Below are 23,914 nucleotides of genomic sequence, written 5' to 3' on the forward strand. Positions count from 1 at the left end.
TCAACCGGTTAAAAAAAGCTGTAAAATACATTATACTGTGGTTGCACTTTATAAACTGGTGTACTTTCATGGTAAATTACTACATAGGGATACTATGGAGGAGCTAATGTTGACTTTAAAAACCTATTCCATAGTTAAATACCTTTTTTCAATATTGCCTGACCGTTTATGATCAGCAGACCGGAGATAAAGTCACTCTGAGATGTCTTGGCTCATCCTTTAAATCAGTGTTTCATCGACCACCGGGAAAAAAACAGACTGGAACAAGATCTGTATTGGAAGGTCTCCTCTTTGGGAGCGAAGACTGAATGAAACAGCAAAAACTGTTTTACCAATGATATGATGCAACTTGTGCCAGTTTGACAATTAGCAGTACTCATTTTTAACGTTGGTACTAAAGCTAATGAATAATGTTGTAATATCACATGTATATAATAACATGGCCTAACAACGTGTCTGTATACAGAGAACAGATATTGAACACTCAAAACATCTTTGAAATGTGTAATAAAAACAAAGATTTATTTCCTGACTCATTTTTGTAAACTGCATAATATCAAAGCAACCAAAAATGACAAACCACAATCAAATGAACCATGAATGAAGGTTAAAGTGAGACATTTCTAATTAAAGAACTTAAGTACTGCTGTACTAATCCAAGGCTTTAGAACATTCTATGAAATCCTCAAGTTGTCAGCTATTTTGTTTTTTCCGTCTCAAAATATAAAACAAAATGGAGGCTACTGTAACACAACCTCGTCCAGCGACTGGATCTGTTTCCGTGCCAACAGTTTCAAAGGCACCATGAAGGGGTTAAGGGGACAGAGTCCCGCCTTCTCCCAGTCAGATTTTCTTTGCGTAGCCGTCGCTGACTTTGCTGACGCGTCATTGGTCGAGGGCGTTTGTCCCTGGGCTTGTCCATTGCCCTGTGAAGGCGCGACAGTCTCAGTTCCCGCTCTTTCCTCTGTACTCCCCTGCAACGGCACAGCCCCATCCTTAGCAACGGAATTGGAACACCCGGCGACCAGGTTGACAGGCACCACCGTTGCTGCCACACCCTGATTGGTTGAAGTGCATTCCATCCCATCACTTCCCAGACCATCTGGGATTCCACTAATAGCCACACCTCTTCCTCCTTCTACCTGACTCCCCTGTTGTACTTGAAGTGGGGCCCCCACCTTGTCACCAGCATCTAGACTTGGGGGCGTTGTCACAGCAACAAGTATTGCTCCTCCATCTGTTGCTCCATCTTGTCTTCTTTGATCTCCTGCTGCTGAGGACCAGGGCCTCCCAGTACCGGTGCCCTCCTGGGTCACTTTAGGAACAGGGGCTGAGAACCGTTCATGGACCTAGGGGTGAGAAGAAAACAGAGTAATGTTGTCAAATATATCTCAAAAGGGAGAGATGGTGGAAAGAATATATTAAAAAGAGAAAACGTAAGATGGTGGAGAGGTCTGACTAGCAAAAGGGCAAACTCCCTCACACAGAAATGAGTGAGGTGGAGATCACCCATCCGCAATTCTAGGCCTGGGCCCATACTCACAAAGGGTCTCAAAGTTGGAGTGCTGATCTAGGATCAGGTCCCAACTCTTATTCCTTGCTAAATTAAAAAGCTAAACTGATCATAGAGCTGCACTAATACTTTGTGGATAAAGTCCCAGGTCTTATTCATTATGAATTAAAAAGCTAAACTGATCCTAGATCAGCTGGGCAATCTGATCTTAGATCTGTAGTTGAGTGTACAGTACCTGGAGCAGGTGGTGCTGCAGTCTGGCACAGTCCAGGAGGGGGAGCTCTTCAGGCAGAGACATCAGCAGGTCCAGTATTATAGCACTTTCTGGGGAAAAAGAAGTCAAAGAAGAATTGGAACAAGAAGAAGATTATGATGAGGAAATGGGACAGACTGGCCAATCTTTTTGCAACATATGAATGTGACAGAGCAATGTGACCACATTGGAAATAGCCTAGTGCTCTAATGTGTTATCCTCTTGACCCAAATGCATCTTTACAAGCAATTGGTTGTATAACAAGCAGGGTTGGGGTCAATTCCATTTCAATCCCGGTATATTCCAGAACTACACAGAAATTCCAATTATCTTCAACGCTTTTCAAATGGGAATATGAACAATTAAAATTTGGACGACTTTCTGAATTGACTGGAATTTAAAATGGAATTGATCCCAACCCTGGTAAGACATGTAGAAAGAAAGAAACCAGATTATCGACTGTCATAAGGTAAAAAGTGTATAACTTACACCCCACCCAAACAATAGCTATCATCTCACCCATAGGAGTCAGTTTGAAGCATTCACTCTGCACATGGACCGTACTTAAGAACCGATAGATCTTCTCAAAGTCCACAATGCTCCCCAGGCCTGTGTATCTAGGTGTGTTCTCATCCGCATGTTTACTTTTCCTTGGCCCAGCCCCGGGATGCTGAGGCTGCGGCCTAATAGAGGAGGCTGCAGCAGAGGGCTGTTGTTGTTTTGACACATCGGCAGGGGCAGGAGAGGACATCACTGCCAGCTGAGTGGAAGGGACGTTGGACATGGTCTGCCCATGCGCGCCACCTTGTGCCACCGACTGGGACTGCAGTGTTGTAGTAGGACCAGACGATGAGGCAGAAAGGGACTGTACAGGCATTTGTACTGTAAGCACAGTGGAAATGGCAGACCCTTCTTGAATCTGACTGAGGATGCTGGAGTTAGAGCAACCAGGCTGGGGTAGGGCTCCAACCGTAGAGGCTGGTGTAGTGGTCCTGCCTCTCTGTTTGGATGCGCCAGAACCGGGGTTCATTGTGGACGGCTGGGTGGCAGGAACACCAGAGACTGGTACAGAGACTGCAGGTGGTGGTTGGGGTGTAGAAGCAATGTTAAACACTATAGGGCTGTTAGATACCCCTGAGGGGGCTGTTTTTTTTTGGGAGATAGGGGTGGGTATGGGTCTAGGTGGGATGGTCTTGAAGTTGGAGCGTTGTTGCTTAGGGAGGTAGTCTTCTCGAGGCGGGTCCGAGTTGGTCAGGCTGCCGGGCTCTGTGGCTGAGATGACTAGCATCTGGAGAGAAGATTGAGGGAGAAGGGAAGAGAGCGATAGAGGGGAGATGAGAGAGAGAGAGGGAGAGTTTGTAACTTTCAATCTTGAATATGTCTAGACTATCATCTAAATATTTAAGCCTAGTCAAATCAAATGTTATTGGTCGCATACACATATGTAGCAGATGTTATTGTGGGTGTAGCGAAATGCTTGTGTTCCTAGCTCCAACAGTGCAGTAGTATCTAACAATTCAAAAATATACACAAATCTAAAAGTAAAATAATGGAATTAAGAAATATATAAATATTAGGACGAGCAATGTCAGAGTGGCATTGACAGTAGAATCGAATACATTATATATTGCCAGCAGCATACCACCCTGCATACTACTGCTGGCTTGCTTCTGAAGCTAAGCAGGTTTGGTCCTGGTCAGTTCCTGGATGGGAGACCAGATGCTGTTGGAAGTGGTGTTGAAGGGCCAGTAGGAGGCACTTTTTCCCCTGGTCTAAAAAAAAAAATATCCCACTGCCCAGATGGGACGTTAAACGGGTGTGATTAAAGCCGGCTAGTGATGTTTTAGTCCAATCAAACATTCACCTAATAATCCTCAGTTCACCCCTGTTTTAGTGATGTTTTAGTCCATACTTTGTTTTTCTAACATAATTGCCCCTTTTGAGATACTTTCACCTTCCCTTGAAAGACGTGGTATTGTGTAATATATATATATAAATGAACAGACCTGAGCGAAGGCTGAGGTAATGGGTTCCTCCAGAGCTCCAGCCATATCATGGGCCAGTTCAGCCCACAGCTGGATGGGCTTCAGGGCTGCCTTCTGCTCAGACCTCTGCTTCTTCACCTGGCCCACCACCGCTCTCAGCACACGCATCATCAGACACTCCAACTGGGACTGGATCTGGGAGGGAGAGTGGATGGAAGAGAAACACTAATTGGTGTGTTGTGTATGAACGTACGATACAGAACTGGACACACACGCGCAGCTAACCTTGTGGGGACATACAATTCAGTCCCATTCAACATCCTATTTTCCCTAACCCTAAATCGAACCTTAACCCAAAAACCTAACCTTAACCCCCCAGAAATAGCATTTAACCTTATGGGAACCAACATAATGTCCCCAGTTGTCAAATGTTGGTTTACTATTCTTGAGAGAGAGGAGAGAGACAGAAAGAGAGAGAGAGAGAGACAGAAAGAGAGAGAGACAGAAAGAGAGAGAGAGACAGAAAGAGAGAGACAGAAAGAGAGAGAGACAGAAATACATCGCTCACATGCTCAATGAATGATCGTGACCTCAATTTGTAATGCACTTCCTAGCTAACTTACTTCTTCTCTGGACTGCTTGGGAAGTTTTTCGTGCAGGGCCTCTAGGTCTATTGCCCCGTGAATCCCGCCAGTCATCTTGTTCTGCTTGTTGAGGCACCGCAGCAGGACCTGTTGCTCCGTCCGACTCCATCCCGTGCACGCGAACTTTGGTTTTCGCTTCGAGATAGTCTTTTCGGTCTTCTTGTTCACATAGCGCGTCGGTTGTATTCGAGAACGAGAGGGCGGCTTCATTGTGTTAGCTAGGTAGCAACGTTTAGTTGGATGGAAGACAAACAATTAGACAAGAGCTATCGTAGCTAGCACTGGTCCACGCGCATGCGTCGGATTTCCAATTAGCGTTACGCGCTGACGTATTCACGTGGACCAGAGCTAGTCTGGCGGTATACAATGTGCTCAAGTCGTTTTCCTATTTTGGAGTAATGGCACCCTGTACAGACAGAGACAACTTATCCAGCAACACATTTGCTTTGATGAAAGGATATAGTAAAATGGAACGCGACAAAAGAGTGCAGAGGCAACTCGTTGTCGTCGCGCGAAAGACCAGTGTTAGCTTGCTAACTACAAAGCTATCCTTGTCCCAGTCCCTAAATTATAGTTTGTTATCGACGTGATAAAGTGCAAGTAGATACCTGTAAATGTTGCGTTTTACCCGGAAAGAGTGAATCCTGTTCTGTTTCTATACCTAACCTTGACAACACGTTTTCTGCTCAAGAATCAATACACTACGGACTGCCGCAGGTTAAAAAAAGTACGAACAATGTACCACTCGAGAAACGCGTTCTGGAAATACAAACTACATTTTGTAATGATGTGACTTTTGCACATTAAAGAAAATGTATCATAGATTATAGTCGTATATGAAATATAATTCTTTATGAAAATTTAAACAAAGAAAAAAACATTGGCAGCGGTGGGATTCGAACCCACGCCCCCGAAGAGACTGGAGCCTTAATCCAGCGCCTTAGACCGCTCGGCCACGCTACCGGTGCGCACAGCATGAATGTATAAGTTTATGTTTCATTTCTTTAAATTCATCTGACTCGCTAATGAAGACCAGCAGACATATCCCACCATTTACACTACATAACCAAATGTATGTGGACACCTTTGCTGATATAACAACCTCCACTCTTCTGGGAATGCTTTCCATTAGATGTTGGAACAGTACTGCAGGGACTTGTTTCCATTCAGTCACAAGAGCGTTAGTGAGGTCGGGCACTGATGTTGGACGATTAGGCCTGGCAGCCAGTCGACGTTCCAATTCATCCCAAAGGTGTTTGATGGGGTTGAGGTCAGGGTTCTATGCAGCCCAGTCAAGTTCTTCCACACCAATCTCCACAAACCATTTCTGTATTTTTCCTACTTTGTGCACCAGGCAGTAGCTGTGTGTGGGTAAAATCACTGGGGAAGCAAAGCCACCCATATTACTTGCTATGTGTTGTAATAGTTCAATAATTTATTCAAATGCCTTGCGAATGTGATATTGGCCTAGAGACTGAGACAATAAGAAGACACAGTGGCAGAATAAATTCACTGCACCTTTATTTGATCATAAAAAGTCCACAAAGCATATTGCATGTGGGTGATTTTGCAAATACGGGCCTTTATGTGTCTCAGGGTTAGATCTTTAATACAACATTTTCATTTAGATTTGTTTATTTCGCATTAAGTAGAGACTAAAATAACCTTGCATTTTTCAGCTTTCAAAATGTTTTTTTATTTTATTTTCTAAAGTATTTCATGTCTGTATTTCCCTGTTTTGCACTATTTTTGTCCTGTCTCACACCCAGACACTTTACATTCTGTATGTACTACACTCATAAAAGTCTTGATAATTATAACATTTTTAATGCACTTGTTGTATTTAGGATCGGACCCTTTTTTTAAATTTTCGCCTAAAATGACATACCCAAATCTAACTGCCTGTCACGCCCTGGCCTTAGTTATCTTTGTTTTCTTTATTATTTTGGTTAGGCCAGGGTGTGAAATGGGTGATTTATGTGTTTTGTCTTGTCTAGGGTTTTTTGTAGATTTATGGGGTTGTGTTCTTTTAGGTGTCTATGTAAGTCTATGGTTGCCTGGATTGGTTCTCAAACAGAGGCAGGTGTTTATGGTTGTCTCTGATTGGGAGCCATATTTAGGCAGTCATATTCTTTGTGTATTTTGTGGGTGATTGTTTCCTGTCTTTGTGTTTTATGCACCAGTTAGGACTGTTACGGTTTTCACGTTTATTGTTTTGTAGTTTGTTCATGTTTGAGTTTTCTTATTAAAAAACCATGAACTATAACCACGCTGCGTTTTGGTCCGCCTCTCCTTCCCAGGAAGAAAGCCGTGACACTGCCTGTAGTTCAGGACCTGAAGCAAGGATATGCATATTCTTGATACCATTTGAAAGGAAACACTTTGACGTTTGTAGAAATGTGAAATTAATATAGGAGAATATAACACATTAGATCTGGTAAGAGACAATACAAACAAAAAAAAACATTTTTTTCAATATTTTTTAAAAATCATCTTTGAAATGCAAGAGAAATGCCATAATATAATATTGGAGTTTAGGCGCAATTTACATTTTGGCACTAGATGGTGTGCAAAGTTTCAGATTGATCCAATGAAGCGTTGCAATACTGCACAATATTTTGTATCAAGTCTGCCCAAATGTGCAGAATTGGTATGTAACTATAGAGAATATACACAAATGATATGGTAATACAAAATTTAAGTTAACACACTCCCAGGAATGTCATACATGATGGATCATTAGCTCATTCACTAACTTTCACACATCTAAGTGGTGGGTGTGGAGCCAGAGACAGCAGGGGTTCAAACTGTAGAAATCAGTTCCTACATTTGAATATAAAAAAATATTTGATCAAACAAATCTATGCTACATTTTATCTCTGGGTCCCTCAGGATGACAAATCAGAGCAAGATTATTGAATGTAAGTACAATATTTATTTTTAGAGGTGAATGTATCAAACCAGTTGCTGTGATAAAAGTGTTTTGTTGTTGTGCACTCTCCTCAAACAATAGCATGGTCTTTTTTCACTGTAATAGTTACTGTAAATTGGACAGTGCAGTTAGACTAACAGGAATTTAAGCTTTCTGCCCATATAAGACATGTCTATGTCCTGGAAAGTTTGCTGTTACTTCTAATGTCATTCTAATCACATTAGCGCAGGTTAGCAACAAACATTCCGGTATAGGGACACCCCGTAGCGGTTAAAAAAAGAGTCAAATAAATGGAAACTACGTATATATTAGATATACATAAGCCATTTTATACTTTTTTTAATAGAAAATAAAGGTAAATATGACTTTATACATCATTACCAAATAGGCTATAATTTTATCAAATTATGTTAGATTTTTGAAATAATGTTTTAATTATGTGTATTTAGGATACATTGTATGCTAGCTGTTCAACTGGAGTTAGCATTCTAGAATCCCTGCTATTTACAGTATGACCAAATACTGTAAAGATGTCATTCCCACCACACGTCATCACCACCATATAACTGTGATGGTAAGGACAGAATGTGGTGGTGATAATGGTGGTAATGAGTTCATACATTTTACTTACCTTAAGACCTGAAAAGACAAACAAATTACATATATGATTATGGTTAAGTTGAAATTGGACACCTATTTGCAAAATAAGACCATTACATGTTGTATTAGGATAGGACGATTGAGTGCTTTTGATGTCTATTTATGTGACCTACTATGGTTATTACTGAATTTAATTATTTATTTAAAATGTTTCTGTAAGATGCCCTCTAAATCAACCAAGGAGAGGGCAAGGACATACGCTATATATACATAAGTATTTGTTCACGCCTTCAAATAAGTGGATCAAATGAGTGGATTTGGCTTTTTCAGCCACACCTGTTGCTGAAAGGTGTATACAATTGAGCACACAGCCATGCAATCTCCATAGACAAACATTGGCAGTAGAATAGTCCATACGGAAGAGCTCAGTGACTTTCAACGTGGAACCGTCATACTGTAGGATGCCACCATTCCTTCAAGTCAGTTTGTCAAATTTCTGCCCTGCTAGAGCTGCCCTGATCAACTGTAAGTGCTGTTATTGTGAAGTGGAAATGTCTAGGAGCAACAACGGCTCATTCGCAAAGTGCTAGGCCACACAAGCTCACAGGACGAAACCGCCAAGTGCTGAAGCGCGTAGCGAGTAAAAATCATCTCTCCTACATTGTAACACTGACTACAGAGTTCCAAACTGCCTCTGGAAGCAACGTCAGCAAAATAACTGTTCGCCGGGAGCTTCATGAAATAGGTTTTCAGAGACAAGCAACCGCACACAAGCATAAGATCACCACACACAATCACACTTCACCATCTGGCAGTCCGATGGACAAATCTGGTTTTGGAGGATGCCAGGAGAACGCTCCCTGCCCCAATGCAGAGTGCCATCTGTAAAGTTTGGTGGAGGAGGAATAATGGTCTGAGGCTGTTTTTCATGCTTTGGGCTAGGCCACTTAGTTGCAGTGAAGGGAAATCTTAACACTACAGCATGCAATGACATTCTAGATGATTCTGTGCTTCCAACTTTGTGGCAACAGTTTGGGAAAGGCCCTTTCCTGTTTCATCATGACAATGCCCCCGTGCACAAAGCGAGGTGCATACAAAAATGGTTTGTTGAGATCGGTGTGGAAGAAATTGACTGGCCTGCACAGAGCCCTGACCTCAACCCCATTGAACACCTTTGAATTGAAACGAATAGTCTGTTCTATATCTTCAATAAAATGAAACACGTACAACTGTGACATTAAAATGTTAAATATTATTTTTAGTCAGTTGTTTAATATGAAATGTAATTTCCACCACACTCTGTCATTAGCACAATGCTAAGTCATTACCGTCACACCAAATATTTTAGAGGCAAAGGTGTATTGTCTTTTTTCCAGACAGAGTGAAGAAAATATTCAGATAGATAAAAAGCAGTTTCAAGAGGTTTCATTTTCCAAACCATTTTCCATCCAAAAGTGCCTGTATTTGCAAAATCAACCACGTACAGTAACAGAAAGTTACATGGCCTACAGCATGGTCAAGCAAGTTCATGTTTCCCAACATTTTCGGACCACTAAACAACTATTGATTTAGAACCAAAGAGAGTTACCGCAAGTCGCAAAGAAAACAGGAGCTGCCTCCACGATTCCAGCACTATTTCAACTTCCACATCATCAAATCTTAACAAAGGGCTGCAGTAAGTTTCAGAATGGGAATATGTTCATTTTAAATATTTCAAAAACGAAAAGCATTGTATTTGGGACAAATCATTCACTAAATCCTAAACCTCGACTAAATATTGTAATGAATAGACCCTAATGTGGAAATTGAGCAAGTTGAGGTGACTAAACAGCTTGGAGTAACCCTGGATTGTAAAACTGTCATGGTCAAAACATATTAAGACAACAGTAGCTAAGATAGGGAGAAATCTGTCCATAATAAAGCTCTGCCCTGCTTTTTGAACAGCACTATCAACAAGGCAGGTACTACAGGCCCTAGTTTTGTCGCACCTGGACTACTGTTCAGTCGTGTGGTCAGGTGCCTCCAAAGAAGGACTTAGGAAAATTGCAATTGGCTCAGAACAGGGCAGCACAGCTGGCCCTCGGGTGTACACAGAAAGCTAACATGAATAATATGTATGTCTATCTCTCCTGGCTCAAAGTGGAGGACAGATGGACTTCATCACTACTTGTATTTGTGAGAGGTATTGACATGTTGAATGCACCAAGCTGTCTGTTTGAACTACTGGCACACAGCTCGGACACACATGCATACCCCACAAGACATGCCACCGGAGGTCTCTTCACAGTCCCCAAGTCCAGAACAGACTATGGGAGGCACACAGTAGGACACAGAGCCATGACTACTTGGAACTCTATTCCACATCAAATAACTCATGCAAGCAGTAAAATTTGATTTAAAGACCAAAAATACAACTTATGGAACAGCAGGGGCTTTGAAGTGACACACACACAAGCACTGACACATGCATACACACACACGCTATACATACACACATGGATTTTGTGTTGTAGATATGTGGTAGTGGAGTAGGGGCCCCAGGGCACACACTTGGCCTATTGTGAAATCTGTTGTAAATGTGCTTTGAAATGTGTTGTGAATGTGTTGTAAGGTTTTTTAAATTGTATATCTACCTTAATTTTGCTGGAGGAGTAGCTGCTGCCTTGGCAAAATCACCTCTGCTTTGTCTAATGCAGTGACAACTAAAAGATACCAAAAACTATTTAGTCCAATCAACGTAAGTTAAATATGATGTGGCTGTCCATGGTTCTGATTTCTGTGTGTGCCTGTCAGTGTGTGTGTGCGCGCTCATGCAAGTAGAAAAACATGTTGACTCATCCTACATCTAGAGAAACGCGAATGCCATCCTCCTCTCTTTCATGTTGATGAAACTGTCATAGAGTACACACTTTTATTTTTTGTTGTATCTATCTGGCTAAAATGCTTGCTCGCTAGCCTAATTTCCATTCATGGGCAAAGTTAGCTAGTTAACATTAGCCTTCTGCATCTAGCTACATATTGAACTTCCTTCCTCTCAGGCCAGGGGCACAACAATGTATGAATTAATGGTTGGATCAGAATTGCCGTTCTAATCATTGCTCAGTACGGAGAATTACGTACAATCACAAGTCCAAATCTCTATCTCCATCCATGGCTAATTTAGGAAAGGGCCCATTTTAGCTAGCTAGCTAGCCACCGGAGGACAACAATACAACCAGATGCAACAATTGAACTTTTTCTGTCAGTGATGAATGCTCCCAAAGGGATTTGATAGGAGTGATGTCAGAATCAAAGCTGGCTTCACCTGAGACTTCTTTTGGTGCACCAGGACCATTCACAGTTGAGCTCGCTCAGTTCAGCTCAATGTTGATTGGCTAACTGTTATATTATTTTTTATCAAGGGAGGCCAAAAACTTGCTGGCTTCCCTTGCCTTCAATGTTATGTGCGGCAACAATGTCATACTCGTTTGGACCAGACAGCCACGGATAGAGGGCCTACGATGAGAGAGACAGAGGGGCGCTGTTTTGCTCGCTCAGATGCTTTCTCCTCTGAGATACATTCAGCCTCTTGTGAATTGAAGGAAAATTATGAAACACAGAGAGACAAAATATAAATAGTTGTATGTTTTTTTGGGGTGGAAGCCTGGCTTCCCTTGGCAGCCATGAATACACGCCACTGGCACGGGGGCATTGTCATGCGGAAACAGGAAAGGGCCTTCCCAAACTGTTGCCACAAAATTGGAAGCACAGAATCCAGCACAGAATCAACACCACTCCAGCCGACGTTTGGCATTGCACATGGTAATCTTAGGCTTGTCTGCGGCTGTTCAGCCTTCATGAAGTTCCCAACAAACAGTTATTGTGCTGATGTTGCTTCTAGAGAGGTCAGATTATTTTTTACGTGCTACACTCTTCAGCACTCAGCAGTTCCATTCTGTGAGCTCGTGTGGCCTACCAGTTCATGGCTGAGCTGTTGTTGCTCTTAGACATTTCCACTTCACAATAACTGCACTTACAGTTAACCGGGTCAGCTCTAGCAGGGCAGAAATTTGATGAACTGACTTGTTGGATAAGTGATATCCTATGACGGTGCCACGTTAAAAGTCACTGAGGTCTTCAGTAAGGCCATTCTACAGCCAATGTTTGTCTATGGAGATTGCATGGCTGTGTGCACAATTTATACACCTGTCAGGAACAGGTGTGGCTGCAATAGCAGAATCCACTGATTTGAAGTTGTGTCCACATACGTTTGTATACATAGTGTATCTCCCTATTGTAGCCTAGTGGTTAGTGCATTGGGCCAGTAACCAAAAGGTTGCTGGATTGAATCCCCGAGCTGACAAGGTAAAGATCTTTTGTTTTGCCCCTGAGCAAGGCAAAGCACCCACTGTTCCCCGGGTGCCAAAGATGTGGATTATGGCAGTGTTGATTCAGAGCATTGGTGCAACAGCTGTGTACAATAGTACCCCCTACTGGTTGTAGAGTGCAATAACTATTACACTTGGACATGGCCATCTTTTTTTATTTAACCAGGCAAGTCAGTTAAGAACAAATTCTTATTTACAATGACAGCTTAGGAACAGTGGGTTAACTGCCTTGTTCAGGAGTAGAACAACAGATTTTTACCTCGTCAGCTAAGGTATTCAATCTAGCGATCTTTTGGTTACCGGCCCAACGCTCTAACCACTAGGCGACCTGCCGCCCCACTTGGACAACTTGATGATGTCCAAGTGTATTTTATTCAAGTTATCTCTTATTGCCCAAACAAAAACGATGTCAACTAACAACACAACAACTCCGGATTAGGAAAACAAGATCGTTTTATCTGCAGCATAAACAGATAATATGATACTGATGTAGTAGTTGTGATGAAATATTTGTGACACAATCAGTTTTGTATTACAATTAGGATGAACATAATGCTTTCTCTGCAGCCTGAGCCTACAATAGTGCACAATGATGCAGCCTAGTTGTGATTTGTGTCATTTTCACTCAGTCGGTACTGTATCAGCTTCTCTCTATCTGCACAGCTACAACAGATAGTGGTGAATTGCTGCTGTAATGGATAGATACGGGTTTTAATCCTGAAGCCTATCCTATCCGGAAGTCTTACAGACTGCCTGTTATGATAAGCACAGTTATATTTAAATAGCTAACCCTTTCTTCTTTTCCTCCTCACCACAACCTCTACCTCCCCCCTCGCTCTCTCTCTTCTCCATACCACCACCCCCTGCCTCGCGTCTATATTTAGCCCACACAGCCTCCCTACTGTGTATCCAAAATAACTTCAATGACACACATTAGGGCACTGAAGCCTCTCCTTTCAGGACAGAGAGTCCTGTCGAGAATGTAAAAGCAAATATGTTACAGACATGGTAAGAAACACATTGATAAAGAGATTACCTTTGTAAATAACATACGTTACGTGTGAATGACTAGGTCGTATGGAATGACAAATAGAAGAATATATTGTCAAGAAGTAATGGGATGTAATGGCGAGAATGATAGAGGGGAGAGATGAAAAGAGAGAAAGAGAGAGGGGGGGGATTGAGAGGTTCACAGTTTTAATTTGGACAGGATTCTTTTTTTTGCAGTGCCTTGCTCCTCGAGTTTAAGCTTGACCTCAACAGGGTCAAGGTGCGGGGTCGGAGGTCAGGGGTGACAGCTGAAGAAGAAGAAACAGAATATCTCAGGGGAGATAAATATGTCACAACATCATATCAGGCTGTGTCCCAACTGGCGTCCTATTCCCTATACAGTACACTACATTTGACAAGGGGCGGTGACATGACTGAACAAGGTGTAGCCTAAAAGGCCAGGTCCTCAAGTAGCCCAGTTTTAGAACAGCCCACGAAGGTATGATGGAAAGAGATGGCTACAGTCCCTGGCTACGAAATGCAGTGGTGACAGTGGGAGGGTTGAGCGAGACTACAAATTCAAAGACAGCCTACTTTTCTATGCTCAAGTGAGAGAAAAACTTGGTTAAGCTGTTGTTTTACTATGAAACTCAATGCTGCTATTGTTTAAAATTCCGTAAAGCAGCTTGTGACTCTTAACTGGCTGGTGATGACTGGTTAGGTACACGGAAGCAAGAGAGTCGCCTGCGCGATTTGTATAATCGGAGGCGGAGCCTGAGCCAGAGCGGAGCCTGTCTGCCTGCTTGCCCACACTCCTTGCTTGCTCCCCCGCAGCTAACCAGCTTATGTAGGCTGGCTGTGTGTGCCGGCGTGTCCTTCCCACTGCTGAACAGATATTAATTGTGCTTATCACTGAAAAGCTCTAAATCGCTCCAAAATCTCTTGTTCAGTCCACTTAGTAGTCAGATTTTAGTCAGAGAGATAATTTCCTCTCATCTCGTTGTAGTCAACTGAATTGAAAAATAATTTTTGTTTACTCATAGTCTCATCAATTGCCACTGAAAAATAGGTGTTTGATGAATATTTTCGTCACTCATTTGGGTTAGGGTTATGATTAGGGTTAGGATTGAAATCAGATTGTAAGAAGATACATTTTTAGAAATAGGCAGGGTTTAATCATTTGTGGCTGTGGTAACTAGTGATGACCTTAAACCACTTCCTTATGCCACTGCATGAAGATTCTACAGATGTAGGATCTACATTTGATCACCATGTTGCAGGATAACTTTCCTACAATGTATGAATTTTTAAACTTGTATTGTTTTTTCGGTTAAAAAAAGGTTCTGAAGTTTGTCATTTCCACTTTGATAATTCAACCTTGATTTTCCCTTACAAAAATGTATCAACCCCCACAAAAAATGTCCAACAATTATAATCCACATAATAATAAACATTTTGGATTATTTTCCTGCCGTAGCAAACTGGCTCAAATTAAGATCCTACATATGTATATACAGTTCACCCAAACATTCCCCCACGTAGGTTGGTGTCATAATTTATTCATTTGGATTTATTCAATGGGAGGGAAGTTATTTGTTATTTTAAAGTGAGGAAATGGAATTTGCTGAATTTATTTAATTTGATAACCTCATTGGGGATATCATAATATCCAATACTGTTTCCGACATACTACATGACAAAAGGTATGTGGACACGTGCTTGTCGAACATCTCATTCCAAAATGAATATATAGTAGGCACTGATGTTGGGCGATTAGGCCTGGCAGCTAGACGGCGTTCCAATTCATCCCAAAAGTGTTCAATGGGGTTGAGGTCAGGGCTCTGGTGCATGCCAGTCAAGTTCTTCCACACCGATCCCCACAAACCATTTCTGTATGGGCCTCGCTTTGTGCACGGGGGGGCATTGTCATGCTGAAACAGGAAAGGGCCTTCCCCAAACTTTTGCCATAAAGTTGAAAGCACAGAATCGTCTAGAATGTAATTGTATGCTGTAAGCATTAAGATTTACCTTCACTGGAACTAAGGGGCTAGCTCGAACCTTGAAAAACAATCCCAGACCATTATTCCTCCTCCACCAAACTTTGGCACTCTGCATTGGGACAGGTAGCTTTCTCCTGGTATCCGCCAAACCCAGATTTATCTGTCGGACTGCCAGATGATTAAGCGTGATTCATCACTCGAAAGAACGTGTTTTCACTGCTCCAAAGTCCAATGGCGGCAAGCTTTACACCACTCCAGCCAGCGCATGGTGATCTTAGGCTTGTGTGGCTGCTCGGCCATGACACACACACACACACACACACACACACACACAGCCACACAGCCACAAACATGTGTAACAGTATAACTTTAGACCGTCCCCTCGCCCATACCCGGGCGCAAACCAGGGACCCTCTGCACACATCAACAACAGTCACCCACGAAGCATCGTTACCCATCGCTCCACAAAAGCCGCGGCCCTTGCAGAGCAAGGGGAACTACTGCTTCAAGGTCTCAGAGCAAGTGACATCACCGATTGAAACGCTATTTAGCGCGCACCACCGCTAACTAAGCTAGCAGTTTCACATCCGTTACACATGCACATATTGGTTTGATGACCTGAGGGGCACTTTGGTTACAAAGGTTCACTCTGTACTACTTCGGTTAGATAGGCCTAACTGCTCATCCCAAATGACCCTGACAACCTATCGGGTTGCCTGCAGATATAGGATTTCAATTTTAGACAGTTTACTACAGCAGGTGTCACGTTCTGACCTTTATTTCCTTTGTTTTGTCATTATTTAGTATGGTCAGGGCGTGAGTTGGGGTGGGCAGTCTATGTTTGTTTTTCTATGATTTGGGTATTTCTATGTTTCGGCCTAGTATGGTTCTCAATCAGAGGCAGGTGTCATTAGTTGTCTCTGATTGAGAATCATACTTAGGTAGCCTGGTTTTCACTGTGTGTTTGTGGGTGATTGTTCCTGTCTCTGTGTTTGCATCAGATAGGACTGTTTTGGGTTTTCACAGTTTTTGTATTCAGTTGTTCATGTGTACATTTACATATTAAAAGAACCATGGACACTTACCACGCCGCATATTGGTCCTCTGATCCTTTTTGCCTCTCCTCTTCGGAAGAAGAGGAGGAAATCCCTTACAGCAGGAAAATAATCCTGTAGCAACACAACATTTATTATTATGTGGATTATAATTAATGGACATTTTTGTAGGGGTTTATAGAGAGAGGAAACATCGAAGTGGAAATTACAAACTTCAAATACACTGCAAGTTTTATATTTCCGGCATTGCAGGAAAGTTCTCCTGCAACAGGGTGATCAAATTAAGATCCTACATCTCTAGATTAACAGCCACACTGGTGTAGGCTATGGGTGGATAGGGTATTCATTTAATCTGTTTGATCACTTCATAGTCCAGTGGTCACCAACTCTTGCCCAGGACTAAAGAGTGTAGGCTTTAGTTCCAGACAGATTGGAATAGAACACATTCGACTTGTTCTATTAATGCTGGCATGGATTAAATGCCTGCACTGCCTTGACCAGGATCAGGGTTGGTAAGTAGGCTACTGCTATATCCCACTCCACTGATAAAAGCATAAATCTGTATCTATCACATATGGTGTCATGAGAGACAAAATATGGGACAGTATTCAGTTACTTATACTGTGACTGTGAACGACCAAGACTGACCCCCTTTCCCATTCCCCATTTCAATCAAAACCTCACTTTAATCTTGTCTAACTAGAACATGCTGTATTTTAGGGACAGCGGAAAAGAGATGACTTCCCCAAAGCTCAGAAGATAAAAGAGATTTCTGGCCCTGTGCATCCCAAATGGCACCCTACTACCTATATACTGCACTACTTCTGACTAGAGCTCTATGAGTCCTGGTCAAATGTAGTGCACATTTGGAGCTCTACCTGGGATAACTGCTGCAGTCTGCTTTCATATCACTGTGACAGCTGTTATCCCCACTACTTCCAAGATGAGTCGCTCTTATCCGCCCTGTAACGATGGTTAATGTAATAACACTGGTTAATGTGATAACTTTTCTAAACGTATTAACCTTTAGATTTTTTATGTAATAAAGCCGGTTAATGTAATAACTTGGCAGATAAAATGTTGAAAGGGTAACATAATCATTTTTTCCACTTAAAGGGATAGTTCACCCAAATTACAAAATACATATTGTTTTCCTTACACTGTAAGCAGTCTATGGACAAGGTATGACAGCAATCGATGCTTTGGTTTAGTTTCCCTGGCATGGTTTCCACATGCATATTTTTTTGCGTTTGTGGCACAAATCCCATACTAGTCATGGGACCGATTTGAGCATTTTACTCACATCATGTTCAAAACATCTATAAGTGACTCTATTGAGCTTCACAATCTATTTTAGATACTTTCTGATGATTTGGACATGATGTGGACTTACACTCTTAGTTGTTAGTCTGTTGTTTCTCATTCTGAGCATTTGAATACATTAACACATTTTTTTATTGGTTTTCAGTTTGCCTTAGATTACATTCAGTCTCTCTGTGTAGGAGAGCAACAGTAGCTTCCATTTTCCTCAGTTCTTCTACCTACCTGTCAGTCTGGCTTCCGCGGCTCCTAGTTCCATCAGAAGGTTACACATGTCTGGCTGGCAGCTACTGTTTGTCTTGGCTAGGGTAGGACTCTCTTGTACTTGGTTCTACTGTGACATGACTTCATTAATGTGATGACTGTTATTTATCGAATCAACTAACCAACTGTTAACTGTTACTCGATTAAATGAACCATGCAACAATTAACCCATTAGGATTTGGGGCACCACGGAAGAAGTTGTTTAACGAGTTACCATCTCCTGAATTAAACGCTAGATGATATATACATAAGATATATCGATAACAGTAATTTATTAATCATTACCTCATATCAGTCTCATTCTGAATTTTTTACATTTTTTTATTTTTATTTATCCGTTATTTTACCTGGTAAGTTGACTGAGAACACATTCTCATTTACAGCTACGACCTGGGGAATAGTTACAGGGGAGGGGGGGGATGAATGAGCCAATTGTAAACATAGCAGACCTCTTGAATCTGCAAGATCCCCAGTATTTTCTGATTATTCAGTTCTACACAAATTGATTGAATTATGTGTTTAATAACTAACTAAATAATAACAAAGAATACACATACGCACTTACATGAGACAAAGGTCCCTAGTGAACTGACAAGATATGACGGCTTATTACGCAGAGATGGAGAAGGGGGTGGGAAAAATAGAGAGATAGGGAAAAAGGGAGATTTATCATATATTTGGAAACTACGCTCACAGTAACCATATATCTTGCACATGAGCTGCCGCCCATTTGTGTAAGAAACACAATGTATTTACATGTAGATGTCTTTGTTCGTCGTCTCTCTGTTGAAACCAATCAATCCTTCTATGGGGAATGGCTCGATGGGTGTAAGGTTCTGGTTGTCTACTTGAGGTCACAATGTCCATCTTCTTAGTTGTCCTGTCTCCAATGACTGTTTCCTCGCAGCAGCTACTTAGCTGTACAAGTGACTGTCTGAAGTGAGCTTCTCGCCTCTTTTCTTCCTCGGGTAGAGAGCCAAAGTCCCAAATCACTTTACACACGCAGCTGCAGACTGGCGTTGTTTCTGGTCTGGTAGGTTTATCTTCTTCACCTCATGTAGAGATTGAGAGTTTCCAACCGTTTCAACGTGTGGACCACGGTCACACGTCTTCTGGCATAAAGGAATTATTCAGGGTTCAGCTCCCGACCATTTTACACGCCAGCAGCAACCCAGCAATGTCTGCTGCATAGCAGAGTCCACTTGGGGGCTTAGAGTACTTATTTTATACACATGAGTGTCACACTTGCTCCGTTCGGCCTCACACTTATCTGTCATGGTTTGCAGGTAGAGAGGTCTTGAGTGCGGAGCGAGAGATTCAGTGATGAGATTTCCTCCACTTGCTTAGAAATCAATATTTCCATCTTCATCACCTGATTTCTCTCATCATTCATTTGGTCAGCGACTTCAATGAGTTCCACTGATTTGTCATCCAACTTGGCCACTGTGTTCATTAACTGATCGTCTCTGGCCTGCAGCATTTGTACTAGAACATTATTGCTTTGAGTAACGTTCATCAAAACTGCATGCAAGTTGCGCGCTCCTGCTTGTATATAACTCGTCAGATTGATCTAGTTTGGCGAGGGCCTCGTCGTATTTAGTTTTGGCTAAATTGAGTTGTTCCTGTAGAAAAGGATTTTGTTGAAGAGTTTGTGCTCGTTCATCGTCATACGTTTTTCCATGACTTTTAATTGTTCCGTTTTCAAACGCAGTTCCTCGGCTAGCAGAAAGTTTTCCTCTTCCGCTTTTGTCATTCGTTTCCTGGTTCTCTCCAACTTTCCCTTTATATCAGCAGTTTCTTGCATGTGCTTCTGCTGTACACTGCGCTACAGGACCGATGCCAATCTCTGATGGTGACACATCAGGCTAAACTGGAGAGAACCCATACAAGTCCTGCGCCCAATGGTTTAATTTGGAGGGCGTTTGTCGCAATATCTGCTGGTTTTCCGCTAATGGCATAGTTAGGTTTGATATTGCTGCAGAGGTCAGCGATCAATCCTTTTATGAGTGAGGGTTCACTAATTAGTGGGGGAATGGGGACCACTCAATTAACAGGTGTGCCTTGTTAAAAGTACATTTGTAGAATTTCTTTCCTTCTTAATGCGTTTGAGCCAATCAGTTGTGTTGTGACAAGTTAGGGGTGGTATACAGAAGATAGCCCTATTTGGTAAAAGACCAAGTCCCTATTATGGCAAGAACAGCTCAAATAAGCAAAGAGAAACTAAAGTACATCGTTACTTTAAGACATGAAGGGCAGTCAATCATGAAAATGTCAAGAATTTTTAACATTTCTTCAAGTGTAGTCACATAAACCATCAAGCGCTATGATGAAACTGGCTCTCATGATGACCGCCAGAGAAAAGGAAGACCCAGAGTTACCTTTGCTGCGGAGGATAAGTTCATTAGAGTTAACTGCACCTCAGATTGCATCCCAAATAAATGCTTCACAGAGGCAAGTAACAGACACATCTCAACATCAACTGTTCAGAGGAATCAGGCCTCCATGATCGAATTGCTGCAAAGAAACCTCTACTAAAGGACACCAATACGATGAAGATACTTGCTTGGGCCAAGAAACACAAGCAATGGACATTTGACCGGTGGAAAGCTGTCCTTTGGTCTGATGAGTCCAAATTTGAGATGTTTGGTTCCAATCACTGTGTCTTTGTGAGAAACAGAGTAGGTGAACGGATGATCCTCTGCATGAGTGGTTCCCACCGTGAAGCATTAAGGAGGAGGTGTGATAGTGTGGGGGTGCTTTGCTGGTGACACTGTCAGGGATTTGTTTAGAATTCAAGGCACACTTAACCAGCATGGCTACCACAGCATTGTGCAGCGATATGCCATCCCATCTGGTTTGCGCTTGGTGGGACTATCATTTATTTTTAAACAGAACAATGACCCAACACACCTCCAGGCTGTGTAAGGACTATTTGACCAAGAAGTAGAGGGATTGAGTGCTGCATCAGATGACCTGGCCTCCACAATCACCCGACCTCAATCCAATTGAGATGGTTTGGGATGAGTTGGACTGCAGAGTGAAGGAAAAGCAGCCAACAAGTGCTCAGCATATGTGGGAACTCCTTCAAAACTGTTGGAAAAGCATTCCAGGTGAAGCTGGTTGAGAAAATGCCAAGAGTGTGCAAAGCTGTCATCAAGGCAAAGAGTGGCTACTTAGAAGAATCTCAAATATAAAATATATTTTGATTTCTTTAACACTTTTTTAGTTACTACCTGATTCCATGTGTTATTTTGCCACATTATTTATTTTGTGTATGGTGTCCTAGAAACAAGGGGTGGCACAACTAACCCTACTGTGAAATATATAGGTTTTTAGTTTTAGTTGAATAGTAATTTAGTTAAATAGTAATACATTTTAAATTATTTATTTGTATTGTAATATTATAGATTAAATGTGATGTGTTTTTATTCATACATGTAGTAGTACCAATAGATCTGATTGGGACTAGGAAAAATGAAGTATTTTTCCCAACTTGGTAATAAAGGATTCCTCACTTCATTTTAATTTTTGTGTTGTTTCCTGTCAGACCAGAATATTGGGTGCTTATTTTGAGTTGTGGTCCTTCGCAAAGAATATTAACGCTGCAATGTGTTCAGTTGAATTTGTAGAGGATAAAAGGATGTTTTATCATTTAAAACCTCTAGAGGGACAGTTGTAGTTTGAGTCAAAGTAATCTGAGCAGCAAGGAACGTACCAACTAACCTACAGTATGCAGACGATGTGTTTCTCTCTGTCACAGGAAGAGGGCGGTGTTTCTTTACAGGTATGTGGTTTGATTGAGAGTGATTGATGAAAATGTCAGACTTAGATGTTGCAGGTTCAAGATGACATCTACATCGATTTAAAATGAATGTATACACAGAGTCTATACATGAACAGATGTTTCACCTCAGGGATTCGAATAACGACCTTTTGACTACCGGCCCAACACCCTAACCACTAGGCTACCGGCCGCGGTTGCTAATTGTCGCAAAGACTGATAGCAAAAACAGTCAATTGGTTGTACATCTCTGCTGTGTGTTAGATTGTAAACTATTGTGTGAAAAGGAATCTTGTCGTAGCGGGAGGTAGATTTGTGTCGTAATGTTGTTCTTCCCTGCCAATGTGGGTCAAGGATATGACTATGTCACCCAACTATGGTAAGTTGTGATACGATTCAACATTTGATACTTCATTACCGTACCAAATACAATTGTTAGGGATTTGATTTAGTGCAGCTCAGTAAATACAGGGACAAAAATACACACATATACATACCAACACAGGGATTGACACTAAAGGAGTTGCTACATCCATTTTTGGAATGAAAATGTAAGGATGTACCTATTGATTCTTGAAAAATATAACTGCCTTGTGTACTTAGTTCAACTGTCATACCCCATCAGAACTGAAAATATAAGCTTGTTTGACTCCAGTATTTGTAAACAAACACTATTATAGACTCAAAACATGGTTAAAACTATAATTTAGATATCATGGATGGTCAGTCCTTGCATCCATAATAATAAAAGTAATAATAGATACACAATGAGTAATGATAACTTGGCTATATATACAAGGGGTACCAGTACAGAGTCAATGTGCAGGGGTACGAAGTCATTGAGGTAGCTATGTACATAAAGTATAACTAGGATTAAAGTGACAGATAGTAAACAGTAGAAACAGCGTATGTGATGAGTCAAAATGTTTGTGCAAAAAGGATTCATGCGAAGCCTCCCAAGTGGCGCAGCAGTCTAAGGCACTGCATTGCAGTACTATCTGCGTCACTACAGATCCTGGTTTGATCCCAGGCTGTGTCGCAGCTGACCAGGAGCCCCATTGGCCCAGCTTCGTCCTAGCAAATCCTGTGATGGGCCGGGTGCAATGCACACTGACGCTGTTGCCAGGTGTATGGTGTTTCCTCCGACACATTGGTGTGGCTGACTTCTGGGTTAAGTGAGCATTGTGGCAAGAAGCAGTGTGGCTTGGCTTTGGAGGATGCATGGCTCTTGACCTTCGCCTCTCCCGAGTCTGTACAGGAGTTGCAGCGATGGGACAAGACTGTAACTACCAATTGGATATCATGAAAAAGGGGTCAAAAAACTCAGGGTAGCTGTTTGAACTGTTTAGCAAGTCATATGGCTTGGGGGTAGAAGCTGTTCAGGGTCCTGTTGGTTCTAGACTTCGTGTATTGGTGCCGCTTAAAGGAAACCTCTACCCAAAAACTATATTTTGGTATTTGTTTCATTAGTCCATTGTTGATATAGTCCACAAAATGTTTGCTTGTCAGCAATCAAGTTTTCAAGATATGTAAATTTCAAAATACAAAATGATTTCTGTGTTTAGAAAGGCACATATCTTGAAAACTTGATTGCTGAAAAGCTAAAGAAGTTTTGGACTATGTCAACAATGGACTAATTAAATACCAAAAGATAGTTTTGGGGAGAGCCTGCTCTGCGGTTGCCCCATCGGGCTGGTGATTTTTTTTATGAAAACAACCATCTGCAAAGAATTTGAGTATCCTAACACTGATCTTTCTGGTTCCTACCATTGTTTAAGTGAAAGTTTCAAGTTTGTGGAAAGGGTTCTACAAAGGGTTCTCCTATGGGGACAGCCAAAGAACCCTTTTAGGGTTTAGGGTTAGGGTTGAGGCTATAGGGTTATGGTTGAACTGGGATGTGGAGATGAAGCTAGGGTAAGGGCAATGGCTAGGGTTAGGGTTGAGTCGGCTTGTGGATAATAAGCAAAGTAAGTGTTAGGTTTAGGGACTGAGTAATAGACGGGTTAGCATCACTAAAACGATGAGCGCGATTCAATGGGGCAGCATTCTGTGCGTTATTGTGATACTGAATGACCAAACAGCTAGCAGCTATGGCAAAAAGCTGCCGGTGGAATCGTAGGTGGATCATTTCAACTAGTTTTATCTTGTTCTTGATACCATGTCTTGTGTTGAGGTGTTTTGACTGATGTCAACCCTGTCTGTTTTGTCCC

The 23,914-nt window shown here is 41.8% G+C and overlaps 1 protein-coding gene and 1 non-coding gene across 2 annotated transcripts; both read right to left on the bottom strand.

Annotated features, from left to right (window-relative positions):
• Positions 1-501: 501 nt before the first annotated feature.
• On the bottom strand, positions 502-5,129 carry snapc2 (small nuclear RNA activating complex, polypeptide 2). The gene is made up of 6 exons (XM_024373340.2): positions 5,004-5,129; positions 4,375-4,613; positions 3,773-3,946; positions 2,286-3,054; positions 1,749-1,837; positions 502-1,349 (listed from the first exon to the last, which is right to left on the bottom strand). Exons 2-6 carry the CDS (start codon positions 4,603-4,605, stop codon positions 741-743), a joined length of 1,872 nt encoding a protein of 623 aa, XP_024229108.1. The 5' UTR covers positions 4,606-4,613; positions 5,004-5,129; the 3' UTR covers positions 502-740.
• A 147-nt stretch (positions 5,130-5,276) lies between these two features.
• Positions 5,277-5,358, bottom strand: trnal-aag. The gene has a single exon. It is a non-coding gene; the product is annotated as a tRNA-Leu (tRNA).
• Positions 5,359-23,914: the final 18,556 nt, after the last annotated feature.

Source organism: Oncorhynchus tshawytscha, linkage group LG15 (assembly GCF_018296145.1).
Source record: "Oncorhynchus tshawytscha isolate Ot180627B linkage group LG15, Otsh_v2.0, whole genome shotgun sequence".
Lineage (NCBI taxonomy): Eukaryota > Metazoa > Chordata > Actinopteri > Salmoniformes > Salmonidae > Oncorhynchus > Oncorhynchus tshawytscha.

Excerpts from the sequence above, each read along its gene's own strand:
- snapc2 (XM_024373340.2), bottom strand. The coding sequence starts at position 4,605 with ATGAAGCCGCCCTCTCGTTCTCGAATACAACCGACGCGCTATGTGAAC. Across the intron at positions 3,055-3,772 it reads TTACCTCAGCCTTCGCTCAG|ATGCTAGTCATCTCAGCCAC; the intron begins GTCTGTTCATTT and ends TCTTCTCTCCAG. Across the intron at positions 1,350-1,748 it reads TGCAGCACCACCTGCTCCAG|GTCCATGAACGGTTCTCAGC; the intron begins GTACTGTACACT and ends TCTCACCCCTAG.